At 45.0% G+C, this 14042-nt stretch overlaps 1 protein-coding gene across 1 annotated transcript in view; it reads right to left on the reverse strand.

The window, feature by feature from the left end:
- SIAH3 (siah E3 ubiquitin protein ligase family member 3) overlaps positions 1 to 8841 on the reverse strand; it is a 54420-nt gene extending 45579 nt beyond the window's left edge. Inside the window, exon 1 of the mRNA XM_009907707.2 lies at positions 8624 to 8841. Coding sequence (XP_009906009.1) covers positions 8624 to 8758 — 135 coding nt within the window. The 5' untranslated portion in view covers positions 8759 to 8841. The remainder of the gene's footprint in view (positions 1 to 8623) is intronic.
- Between the last annotated feature and the right edge of the window lie 5201 nt (positions 8842 to 14042).

Genomic DNA, 14042 nt, shown 5'->3' on the forward strand with positions numbered 1-14042 from the left:
GTATATTTGGGGCAATGATTTGTTGATTCCAGAGGATATTAAGACACTGATGAGAATGATCTTGACTCCTTCTCAAATGATTATGTTTGATAAGTTTTGGGGTCACCTTTGTCAACGCTCAGAAAATATACAACGGCAGCCAGGTGATCCTTTGGCTGGAGTCACAGCGCAACAATTAATGGGAACGGGACAATGGTTGGGTGCTGAACGGCAAGTTCGAAGTGATCCTGCGGTTTTTCGGGAGTCGATGGAGTGTGCTCAACAGGCATTAAAAAAAGTACAAGCAGACCCTAAAGTGCCACATTATATGTCCTTAAGACAAAAGCCAGAAGAGCCGTTCGCTGAGTATGTAGATCGTGTATGTGAGGCAATGAGTAATTCGGATGTTCCCGACTATTTAAAGGGTTATATGTTAAAAAATGTAGCTTTTGAAGGAGCTAATACAAAAACAAAGTCAGTATTGGCGAATCTACCACAGGGGGCCACAATTGAGGAGATGCTGGAAAGGGCAGCTAACATACCTGCTGGTCCGCAGGCTTTTCTTATAGAGAGTATGCATAAATTGGCTGAACGATCGCTGAAATTGGAAGAGGCTGCGGAGTCACAAACCCAAATATTGGCAGCCTTAGCTCCTTTAAAGGCTAATACAAGGGGACAACAAGGGGATGTTTTTCAAAGGAAAATAAGATGTTTTAAGTGTGGTAAAGAGGGTCACATTCGATCACAATGTAGAGTGAAATCTGTATGGTGTGATAATTGTCAAAATAATTTTCATTCTACTAATGCATGTCAGAGATCGGGAAACGGCCGGAGCAGCGCGAAGAGCCGCCGCGCCGGGACACAAGTGGCAGCTCCAGTGTATTGCCAACAGGTCGCAGGAGCGATAGCAACACCTCAGCCTTACAACCAGCAACCAGAGGGAGCATCGGCTTGGACGTGGCAACAGCAGTAGATGTCACCTTAATAGATAATCGGCCTATTAAAGTGGAAACAAATGTAAAGGGGCCTATAGACATCAATGGTCAGCCTGTAGGAGCATTGTTGATGGGTCGATCATCTATGGGTGTTAAAGGGGTAATGATATTGCCAGGGGTAATTGATGCAGATTACAGTGGTGTTATTTGTGTTGTGATGTGGACTATGTATCCTCCAATTTTTGTACAGCAAGGCAGCCGTGTAGCTCAATTGGTACCCATTCCAAATTTAGTTGCAGAAATGGCACACGATCGGCCTGTACGAGGCGACAAAGGCTTTGGATCCACAGGGGGACTTGCTCTCTTAACTATACCTATGGGGAGACGACCAGTCGCTAATGTAGAATTTTGGTACGGGTCTCAGCATGTGAAATTAGCTTGCCTGTTAGATACTGGTGCTGACATCACAATCATGAGTAATATACACTGGCCGGAACATTGGCCTTTAACACCAGCAGTAGGAGAGGTAGAGGGCGTCGGAGGAGCGCAAGCCGTAATGCAAAGTAGTCACAAACTTATGGTGAAAATTGAAGGGAAACAAGCTTTAATTACAGTTACAGTTATGCCATTACCCATTGGAATCAATGCTTTGGTGGGCCGAGATGTGATGCAGCAGTTGGGTGTGGTCCTAACTTCAGAAAAACATTTTTAATTGCGGCCATTGGGAGGCAGTCTTTCCCCATAAAATTACAGTGGCATGATAATCAACCTAGATGGGTCGAGCAATGGCCGCTTTCAGCAGAAAGACTGCAACAAGCTCACATCCTGATAAGCGAGCAGTTGGCTGCAGGACATATAAGACCATCAACAAGTCCCTGGAATACGCCCATTTTCGTAGTTCCAAAGAAGTCAGGCAAATATCGTTTGTTACATGATTTGAGGGAAGTCAATGCTCAGATGGAAGATATGGGGGCCTTACAACCGGGTTTACCCTCACCTGCCATGATTCCAAAGGATTGGCATCTATTGGTTGTAGATTTAAAAGATTGTTTCTTTACCATTAGGTTGCACCCTGAGGACTGTAAGAGATTTGCCTTCACTGTGCCTTGTATTAATAGGCAAGCACCTGCTATGCGATTCGAATGGGTAGTGTTGCCTCAAGGAATGAAAAATAGCCCCACTTTGTGTCAACTTTATGTTGCTGATGCGCTCTCATCACTTAGAATAGCATGGCCAGGGACACTTATTTATCACTATATGGATGACATTTTAATTGCACAATCAGAGCCCATTACACAAAAACAAGAACATCAATTAGAGGTAACATTAAAACACCGTGGCCTAGTTGTGGCTCCAGAAAAGGTACAACGTATATCTCCTGTTAAATATTTAGGGTGGAAGATCACTGATAGTCATATTATGCCACAAAAGCTGAATCTGCGTACCGAAATCAAAACACTGCATGATATGCAGACATTTATGGGAGAGATGCAGTGGTTACGTCCTGTGGTTGGCATCTCACCAGATGCTTTAGAGAAATTGAGACCATTGCTAAAAGGTACTAATCCATCCTTGCCTGTAGCACTTACACCCGAGCAAAAAGCAGTGATTCAAGAAATTGCAATGCAAGTTATGGAACGTAAAGTCCATCGTAGAGATCCTGAGTTGCCTATTTCAATTGCGGTATTAGGCCTAGATGTAACTGTCTTTGGTGCACTTGTTCAATGCAGAGACAAAACAGGGGAGCCTTGGGTGTTGGAATGGATTTTTCAAGCAATGCAGCCAAAAACATCTATTTTAACGCGAATGGAGGCTATAGCAAATATCATCTGCAAGGGTCGAAAACGGTTGTTGGAAATTTCTGGTGAGCATCCTCACTGTATTATAGTGCCAATGAAAAAGGATGCCTTGGACTGGGCTATGAATAATAGTGTAGCGTTACAAATGGCACTGCTTAATGATACCACTTTCATTCAAACTACACCCATACAATCAAAGACATTGCAATGGGCAACTAATGAGCATTGGGTGACAATACCAAAAGGTCAAAGCAAGCCTATACAAGAAGCTGTTACAGTATATACAGATGCTGGAAGAAAGTCTAAGAAGGCAGTTGCTACATGGCAGGAAAAGGGAACTTGGAGAAAACAGCTGCTGGAGGGAAAGAGTGGGGATTCATTGCAAGTATTAGAATTGCTGGCAGTAGTATGGTCATTTTTGAATTGGTGGAACCAACCATTAAATTTGGTATCAGATTCATTATATGTGGTGGGTGTAGTGCATAGGATTGAGGAGGCTATCATAAAGGAGGTTAAAAATGAAAGGCTGAATGATCTTTTTAGACAATTAAGAGGAGCCATCAGACTGCGACGGGAGCCCTATTGTATCATGCACATTCGTAGTCACAAGTGGAACGAAGGTTTGGGGGAAGGAAACCAAAGAGCAGATAAACTGGTATCATTGATAGTACCTCAGAATCAGTTTGTAATGGCAAGAGAGTCACACTCTATGTTTCACCAAAATGCTAAAGGTTTATATCGACAGTTTGGAATATCATTGTCTGATGCCAAAGGTATAGTTGCTTCCTGTCCTGTATGTAGTCATCACGGGCCAGGACTAGGTGTAGGGGTTAATCCCAGAGGAGCAGGACCACTAGAGCTTTGGCAGATGGATGTGACTCACGTAGGGGAGTTTGGAAGACTGAAATATGTGCATGTGTCAATTGATACCTTTAGTGGATTCATATGGGCAACACCACAGACAGGAGAAAAAGCGATCAATGTAAGAAAACATCTGTTAGCAAGCTTTGCAGTTATGGGGGTGCCTCAAGCAATAAAGACAGACAACGGACCAGCCTATACGAGCCAAACCATACGACAATTCATGTTGACATGGGGTATTAAACACAGTACGGGAATTGCTAATGTCCCAACTGGACAAGCAATAATTGAGAGGGCCCATCAGACATTAAAACAATATCTGAAAAAGTTTAGGGAAGAAAAAGATCCTAAAGAATGCATCAGTAAAACTTTGTTTGTGTTAAATCATTTGTGTATTTTTGGGGATAAAGATCAACCAGCAGCAGTCCGTCATTGGAATCCACAGGTACACAATTCACCACAAATGTGGGTGATGTACAGAGATCCAAAAACTGGGATGTGGACGGGGCCTGCTGAGGTACAGTATATGGGTAGAGGTTATATGTCTGTCATTACTCCCTCAGGTCCATTGTGGATCCCTGCGAGGTGGACTAAACCAGCCACGAATAATACTACTGATGTTCCTAATGGGAATCACGACCAGCCACTCGATCATCACGAAGATTAACCCCAGGAAAAATTTATGGGTAACATGGGCCAACTTGACAGGCAATAACGAGTTCTGTTTGAGCTTGCAGACTGTGGGTGAACCTTTCCAGACGTGTTTAATAGGGATACCCAAATTTGATGTAAATATGTTTGCTAATTATAGTAGTAATAATTGTAATAATGAGAATGAAGTGGCGAATTGTAGCGCATTATTGATTAAGGGACTGACTCAGAGGTTACCGTATGATCCTGAAGAACTGCGATTATTAGGCTCTCAGCAGGTTGGCAATGCATCAAAAAATTGGACTCGAACGTGTATTGTGTTTGGAGATATGTTTAAAGGGCAGCAAGGTTTTGAGCAAGTGTTAAAGGATTGGGGGAAAGTGCCGGTTGAGATACAAAGCAGCTCACAAGGATGGACTGATGTTTGCCCCAAGAGACCATATAATGTGTATGGTGACTATTGTGGATGGAACGACAAAGCAACAGTGAAAGGTCTAACCATGCCAAAACTGTGGGGTGCATATGGGGCTCAAGATCTCAGTGCAAGATCTTCGGCAATTCGGGATGGAAATATACCTCTTCTATGGAATAATCATATAGCAAAAGCATTACCACCAGGTATATTTTTAATTTGTGGAGATCGTGCCTGGCAGGGAATTCCAGCTAACCCAGTTGGGGGTCCTTGTTATTTAGGGTCCTTATCCATAATAGCACCATCTCAGACTCAGTGGCTGAAACTTTTAAAGCAAACACAACAGCCGCGAAAGAAGCGCGCAATTATACGTTTACCATCAAATTGTAATGACCAAGTGGAATTGTGGGGATACGCAATGAAAGCCTTTGTAAGTATAGTTATGCCAGGTGCTGCTGCAGGAAGAGCCTTGAGTACAGTAGAAAAATTGGCATGTTGGTCAGTAAAAAACGCAAATGTTACTACTCGGGTATTGGAGGAGTTATTGTTAGATCAGAAATCATTCAAGCACGCATTACTACAGAATCGTGCTGCAATAGATTTTTTATTGCTGGCTCAAGGGCATGGATGCGAAGATTTTGAAGGAATGTGTTGTTTTAACTTGTCCGATCATGGAGTGTCGATGCATGCCGAGATTAGGTGGCTGAAAAATCATACGCGCGCTATTACAGTTGTAAAAAGTCCCTTAGATGATTGGCTAAGATCAATTTTTGGGAATGTGTCGCAGTGGGTTATACAATTGGCAAAGGAAGTTTTAAGATTTTTAGGTATTATTGTACTAATGTTGATTATTGTTAAGCTTGTTTATAATTGTATTATGCAGAGTGTTCAAAGAATAACCTCCAAGGCTTTACTTGCACAAAAGAGAAACGGGGGAATTGTTGGAGATTGGTTTGAGCAGGAAGGGACATGGGTCCCAGGGACACCTGTGCAAGTTAAGCTTTGAGAGATTTTCTGTTATTATAGCAATGCAGTAGGAGTTGTGGAAAAGTTCTGATGCTTGGTATGCTGAAGTTAAGCTGACCCTGAGAAGGAAGGCAAACAAGATAAGGAGTAGGTGAAGATCTGGGAAAAAGAGCAATTAGGAAATTCCACAGAGTAGTGAAAACAATGATGTAACCTTTTAGATAGTAACCAATAGCATGTGTTAAATTAGAATAGAATTAACTATGTATAAGATAAGACTATAAGTATTGAAGTGTGGAACAATAAAGTTGGATGATTATTATCACTCATATTGAGTGCTGTCGTCCCTGTCTCCGTTCTCGTCACTATCCTATCCTATCCATCACCTCTGAGCCTTAATACAGTTTTCACTCTGCTTGTCAACTGTTTAGGTAGATCTGGGGGCTGTCAACAAAGTGTTACAGCTGAAATGACCCATCTAGAAATAAGAGACTAGGAAGCACCTAAGTGGTCATGATGCTGGAAGCCAGCACAGAGGAATATGTTTGTCCCTCTCACTTGTAATGGTCCCTGAGGTGTCGTTTGGCTTACAGGTCAGTTTGGAGGACATTTCCCCGGTCCAGCTTCTGAGGTCTGTGTGCCAGGTTGCTGGAGAGAGAAATCACACCTTCCCTCTACATCCCTGGGGGTGAAACAGGCATCCCAAGAAGGAAGCTTGTTTCTGACAGAGCAGTTTGGACGAGTGGAGGTGGTGACCTCTCAGCTGCCAACCAAAAATACATAGGGGCAGATGTCTCACTCGGAGACATCTGGGGTCGGCATGCAGGCTCCTACTGCTTGCTGGTGCTGGTGGGTGGGCACCACTGGTGCCATGCTGAGCACAAAAGGGGGCTGACCCACCAGTCTTCCCTGGCACAAAGCTTTGGTAGCTTCCTGTGTGGGAAACACGTGCAGCTGAGTTCCTACTGCAGCCCCGCTGTGTGAGCAGCTCCCACCCGGATCAAGATGGTCCTCTCACTTTACACCTCACACCCTGCTCTGCAGGCTCCCATTTGTTTCCAAGAGAGTTTGTTTTCATCCAGTGTCTGCTTTCAGGAGCTTTCAAGACTGTTCTGAGGTTGCTCATCTCTCTACTGGGCTTTGGGTCTGAGCAAATCCGCAACTTGAGAGGGTTTGAATTGCTCAATTCAAGTCTAGTCCTAGATATCAGCACAGACATCCCTCTGTGTGCTTATGGGACCTCACCAGACAGGGCTGCTGACACTGAAACTGCATTGTGACCTTCAATAACCTTTCTTTCTACTCATTTGAAAAAAAAACAATAATTAATAATTCAAATTACAGATGAAAGTAGCAGCAGGCAATCACACAAAAGGGGTCAAGCACAGAAACACTCACGTACAGCATCCCCCCCTGCCCTTAGGAATGTGGCTATTCCTTTCATCTATTGGAATGGCCAGATCCTTTCCAAGAATCACAGAATCACCAAGGTTGGAAGAGACCTCAAAGGTCATCAAGTCCAAGCTGTCAGCACAGACCTCATGACTAAACCATGGCACCAAGTTCCAGAAGAGACCTCAAAGATCATCAAGTCCAACCTGTCACCACAGACCTCATGACTAAACCATGGCACCAAGTTCCATGTCCAGTCCCCTCTTGAGCACCTCCAGGGATGGTGACAATGACAGGGCTTGGGGGCTTTGCAACTGCTTGTGCCTCTGGAGGAGGCAGGATGCCAGGAGACCTGAGCCCACACGTGAGCACACCATCCCCTGGGAGACCCTGCCCCAGCCAGCTGGTAGTGCTCGCTGGGCTGAAGGGAATGGAAGGCAGATTTCCCCACAGCCTTGCAGGGAAATCCTCCCAGAGATGGAGTCCTGCTAGAAACAATCTCTCCCTGCCTGAAAAAAAGCCTGAGACTGGAAATAGAACTCCAGGAAAGCTGCCTGGTTTTTTTTTAGAGGAAGGATGCTGTTCTGAGCAGGAATTTACCCCATCCATGGCTTTCCCAGGGATCCACAGCTTGAGAAGGATGCTCCCCACAACCCCTCCAAGTTCCTCAGCAGAGCCCACAAGAGATTGCCCTGAATTGAATGTATTTCTGAGCTTGTCTGAGGCTGGAGGAGCATCATCACGAGTCAGGTCTGCAAGGACAGCCCACAAAACCAGGAGTCACTTTGGTCAAGTTGGGCATTCACTCCTGTGATAAAGCACTGAAATCCTCTCGGTTGCTTTCTCCCCCCTGCTGCTCCTTCCCTACACACAAACACCAGGGCTCTGGCATAGATGGAGCTGTTGACACTTTGTCAGTGAAAAATCCAGAACTGTGCGAGTTAAGAGAAATGTTTTCTGGGGGGCTATAAATAGTTTGGCATTAAGGCAAATGTATTCCCTGGCCCGAAATAGATTCACCTTGCAAACGGCTTGAGGACAGTATCACCGCCAAAGGAGCACCTTCAGGCTCCCCGCAGGAGACACAAACAGCCCCTTTTCCTCCGCAAAAATAAACCAAACCCAAACAAGACCTGCAACAGGAGACACCACCACCCCCCACCACTCCCCCCTCTGCTTCTAGCCCTCTGTCTTTGCTCCCCGCTGCCTGGCGGTGTCCTGCTGTGCCTGGCCGTCAGCCTGGAGGACCACCCAGCATCCTTCCACTGCAAAACATGAATTCATCTAACTAACTTTCCCAATCCTTTGGGGTGTTTTTTTTTTTTCATCCCAACAACATGCACGCTCATTGTGTGGGTGAAAGGGATGAGGAAACTTTGCAGGAGGGGAGCAGTGACTTCCCGCGATGGCTCGGCGCCGCGGGTTGCTTCCCCTTCGCTCCGAAGGGAATCACGCAGCCAGACAATGCACAGCAAGCTCCCTCTGCCAGAGCTGCAATGTGTTAACGGCACTCTACCCTTTGCTGCCCGAGCATCGTTTCACTCCCTGTGGAGAAATGCCAGCGGTAGGGAAGGGGGGAAGAGGAGAAGGTGTCAGAAAAGACCAAACCCCAAATATTTCTAACTCACCTTTAGGCTGTGTGTTGGGTTGACAACGCAGACAAGTTGCCCCGCAGCCGAGAAAACCCTCTTTGCCTTGTAGTGCTGAAAACGCAGGTGAATGAGATCTAACACAGCCCCAAAGCACTGGGTGAAGAAAAGCATCACAACTTTTGGCGTTGCGGCGGCGGCGGCTGCTGCTGCTGCTGCTGCTGGTGGGCAGGGGAAGCAGCGAGGGAGCCCCGCAGTCCTTGAGCCCGGGGAGGGAGTGCAGTCGACGAGAGCTACGCTCCGGCACGGCTTTAGCATGCCTTCATATTCATCATCAAAATAAGACGGGAAGAGGCTTGCAGCAGCGGGGCGGCCAATGGAAAGGACAGAAATGTTATCCTTGAGGTCCGGAGACAGCCAATAACGAATGCCTCCCCTCCAGAAACTCCCTGATGAATTGAGCCTGGTGGAGAATGTATTATTGAACATTACCATACATCAGCACATTGCATTTATCTTGTGATTACAGCCAGTCATACGTAAGGCTGTGGAGATATGCAGGCAAAATTGATTGCTCCAACGTTTCTGTTTATTAATTGCCTTCATTTAGCAAAAGGGTTCCCAGATACCAAAGCTAAATGGTGGAAGGCTCAGGGAAAGAAGCCACCAGTGAAACTGCTTGGAAGTATCAAAAATAGATTGAGTAAGACTGTGTTTCACTGAGACAGAGAAATCCAATATGCCCAAGTGAGTTACCATGCCTTGGGGAGGGGGAGGGGGGTTAAGCAGAAGTACACCTTGAGTCCTGTGGCCAGTTTTGGGCCCCTCAGTTTAGGCAAGATGTTGAGTTGCTGGAAGGTGTCCAGAGAAGGGCAAGAAAGCTGGGGAGGGGTCTGGAGCACAGCCCTGTGAGGAGAGGCTGAGGGAGCTGGGGTTGCTTAGCCTGGAGAATAGGAGGCTCAGGGGAGACCTTCTTGCTCTCTACAACTCCCTGAAGGGAGGTTGTAGCCAGGTGGGGGTTGGTGTCTTCTCCCAGGCAACCAGCACCAGAACAAGAGGACACAGTCTCAAGCTGCACCAGGGGATGTTTAGGCTGGATGTTAGGAAGTTCTTCATAGAAAGAGCGATTGGCCATTGGAATGTGCTGCCCAGGGAGGTGGTGGAGTCACCATCACTGGAGGTGTGTAAGAAGGGACTGGATGGGGTGCTTGGTGCCATGGTGTAGTTGATTAGACAGTGTTGGATGATAGGCTGGACTTGATGATCTCAAAGGTCTCTTCCAACCTGGTTAATTTTATTGTGTTCTATTCTGTTCTATTCTATTCTATTCTGTTCTATTCTATTCTATTCTATTCTGTTCTACTCTACTCTCCATTCCATTCCATTCCATTCCATTCCATTCCATTCCATTCCATTCCATTCCATTCCTATTTCTATTTCTATTCCATACTATTCTATTCTACTTCTATTCCATTCTATTCTATTTCTATTCCATTCCATTCCAATCTATTCTATGTAGAGCTCACTATATAAATATAGCTAGCTAGCTAGGTATAGATAGCTATAGCTAGATAGATAGAGATGGAGATAGGGATAGATACGGATATAGAGATAGATGGATGTAGATAGAGATAGAGATAGATATGGCAATAGAGATAGAGATAGAGATGGATGTAGAGATAGATAGAGATAGAGATGGCAATAGAGATAGATAAAGAGAGAGACAGATATAGAGATAGAGATGGATGTAGAGATAGAGATAGAGATAGAGATAGATGGATGTAGAGGTAGATGTAGATAGAGATATAGACAGAGATAGAGATAGAGATGGAGATGGCAATAGAGATAGAGAGATAGAGATAGAGACAGAGATATAGAGATAGAGATGGATGTAGAGATAGAGATAGAGATAGAGATAGATGGATGTAGAGGTAGATGTAGATAGAGATATAGACAGAGATAGAGATAGAGATGGCATAGATAGAGATGGATAGAGAGAGATAGAGATAGAGAGAGATAGAGACAGAGATATAGAGATAGAGATGGATGTAGAGATAGAGATAGAGATGATAGAGATAGATGGATGTAGAGGTAGATGTAGATAGAGATATAGACAGAGATATAGATAGAGATAGAGATGGCAATAGAGATAGAGAGATAGAGATAGAGACAGAGATATAGAGATAGAGATGGATGTAGAGATAGAGATAGAGATAGAGATAGAGATAGAGATAGAGATAGAGATAGAGATAGATGGATGTAGAGGTAGATGTAGATAGAGATATAGACAGAGATGGAGATAGAGATGGCAATAGAGATAGAGATAGAGAGATAGAGATAGAGAGAGATATAGAGATAGAGATATAGAGAGAGATATAGAGATAGAGATGGATGTAGAGATAGAGATAGAGATAGATGGATGTAGAGGTAGATGTAGATAGAGATATAGACAGAGATAGATATGGATATAGATATAGAGATGGATATAGATATAGATATAGATTCACATGTGAGCATTTACAGGCTTTGGTTTGGATTTTCACCACTCTGAAGTTTTCTGAGCTTTAACACTCTGCTACCCCACCAGAGTCCCAGCAGACAAACAACATTTCTCCTAAATAACATTTCCCCAGCACCACAAAAAAAATTAATATATATATAATAAATAAATCAGAGAGGTCATGTCTCAGCTCTGGGGTAACTTGGAATAACTCCATTTAAAGTCAGCAATTGTTTTCCTGCTTTACGCTGGCCGGCGGATCAGGTCTGCTGGACACAAAACACTGAAACTGCTGGCTGCTGGAATCATGGGGGCATAAAAAGCCACAGAGCATGCTTCTAAAAATAATGAAATACATGATGCATGAGAGCACACACAGAAAAACTTGCACCCGGGGGGTGGGGGGGGTGGGGTGGGGGGGAGGTGGAAAGTGGCTTCTGAATCAACAGAATAATTAAACATGCAAGAAGGGTTTTGCTTGGCATTCATCTGTGTTACTGGTGGGCAGGAAATGACAAATCAGCCATTGGATTGTCCTAGGCATTTAAAAGGAATTAGGGAAGGGCAAGGAAAATAGCATGCTTCTGTTGTATGATTACCAGTGCCTCTCTCTGGTGGTGGGCAGGGATCCCTTTCCAGCCATTGAGCCTCATTAAACTGGAGTCCCCATGAGCAGGTTTTCCGGGAGGTGACTGCACCACAGCGGCTGAGGGAATTGCAGAGCACATTCATTTCGTGGGACAGTCCTGTGTGATATGTTGCTCTGCTTGTTAATAAATCAGAGGGTTAATTTAATTAGCCCTCTGCCAGAGCTTCCTACCAGGGTGCTGTTTAGGCTTGCTAGCTAAGTACTCAGATGGCTTATTTAGCCTTGGTAATCCTTTTCTCCTTCAAAGCAGATCAGATAGAAGTAGCTTTCCTTTCTTTCTTTTCTCTTCTCTTTTCTTTTCTTTGCCTTGCCTTGCTTTGTCTTGTCTTTCCCTTTCCCTTTCCCTTTCCCTTTCCCTTTCCCTTTCCCTTTCCCTTTCCCTTTCCCTTTCCCTTTCCCTTTCCCTTTCCCTTTCATTTTCATTTTCATTTCCTTTCTTTTCATTTTGTTTCTCTTCCTTTCTTTTCTTTTAGTTATGTTTCTTTTGTTTTCTTTTTTCTTTTCCTTTCCTTTCTTTCTTTTCCTTTCCTTTTCCCCCTCCCCTCCCCTCCCCTCCCCTCCCCTCCCCTCTCCTCCCCTCTCCTCTCCTCTCCTCGAGTCTCCTCTCCTCGAGTCTCCTCTCCTCTCCTCTCCTCTCCTCTCCTCGAGTCTCCTCTCCTCGAGTCTCCTCTCCTCGAGTCTCCTCTCCTCGAGTCTCCTCTCCTCGAGTCTCCTCTCCCCTCCCTTCCCTCTCCCTCTCCTCTCTCTCCTCTCTCCTCTCTTCTCCTTGCTCTTTTCAAATGTGAGCCCTGTGCTGGCAGGGTGAGGCTTGTGCTCCGGATAGGAGCAGCCTGGAGGTTTCAGCCTGGGACTGGATTGTCACAACTGCCTCCTCCTCAATCAATAATGCAATACTGTCTCTGCCAGGCAGCAGAGAGCTTGTGTGCTGTGGGTTTGGGGATTTTGCTTTTGGGTTGTGCCTTTCTTTAAAGGGCCTGGGTAGATAAATAAGTGGGGAATGGGGGAATGCTGAAACAGTTAACCACACAACTCCCCCCCACAAAAACCCATGAAAGATGGGAGGAATGCATATCTCTTAGTTCTTCCCATTTGCTTGCAAATTGGAACAGGAGATAATTTTTGCAGTGCTGAGAGACAGTTTGAGAATATTTTGAGACAGACTTGAGGACCAGGGAGTGAATTGATTTGCCTAAATGCATCCTTTGCTTCGTTCCCAAAGTAACTGTGAGCATCCAGCTATTTATTGTTTATTTTCTGCCTGATTTGTAGTCAGGGCCTGCACAAACACTTTACACCAGCAAAATTTCAGTCTGCAAGTTATCAGTGCAAGTGTTCTGCCATCAAAGCCTTAAATGAAGAGAAGGTCCTTGCTATTTGCGTTGATTAGCACCACCCAAATCCTCTGACTTTATTTCTGCTTGGCTGATTGGCTCAACTGAGTGCTTAGACTTAAGGCTCATGACCACATCTAGCAGGGCAAGGTGGGGTGTCCCTGATCCCACAGGTGCAAAGGGGCATCTTCAACCTAAATAGACATCCTGGACAAGGGCAAGGAGGCTGGGGAGAGGCCTCGAGCACAAGTCCTGTGAGGAGAGGCGAGGGAGCTGGGGTTGCTTAGCCTGGAGAAGAGGAGGCTCAGGGGAGACCTTCTTGCTGTCTACAACTACCTGAAGGGAGGTTGTAGCCAGGTGGGGGTTGGTCTCTTCTCCCAGGCAACCAGCACCAGAACAAGAGGACACAGTCTCCAGCTGCGACAGGGGAGGTTTAGGCTGGATGTTAGGAAGAAATTCTTGACAGGAAGAGAGATTGGCCATTGGAATGTGCTGCCCAGGGAGATGGTGGAGTCACCATCACTGGAGGTGTTTAAGAAGAGACTGGATGGGGTGCTTGGTGCCATGGTTTAGTTGATGAGATGGTGTTGGGTGCTAGGTTGGACTCGATGACCTCAAAGACCTTTTCCAACCTGGTTAATTCTATTCTACTCTATTCCATTCCATTCCATTCCATTCCATTCCATTCCATTCCATTCCATTCCATTCCATTCTATTCTATTCTACTCTATTCTATTCCATTCCATTCCATTCCATTCCATTCCATTCTATTCTATTCTACTCTATTCCATTCCATTCTATTCTATTCTATTCTATTCTATTCCATTCTATTCCATTCCATTCCATTCCATTCTATTCTATTCTACTCTATTCTATTCTATTCTATTCTATTCTATTCTATTCCATTCCATTCCATTCCATTCCATTCCATTCCATTCCATTCCATTCCACTCCACTCCACTCTACTCTACCCTACTC

This window comes from Dryobates pubescens, chromosome 7 (genome assembly GCF_014839835.1).
Source record: "Dryobates pubescens isolate bDryPub1 chromosome 7, bDryPub1.pri, whole genome shotgun sequence".
Lineage (NCBI taxonomy): Eukaryota > Metazoa > Chordata > Aves > Piciformes > Picidae > Dryobates > Dryobates pubescens.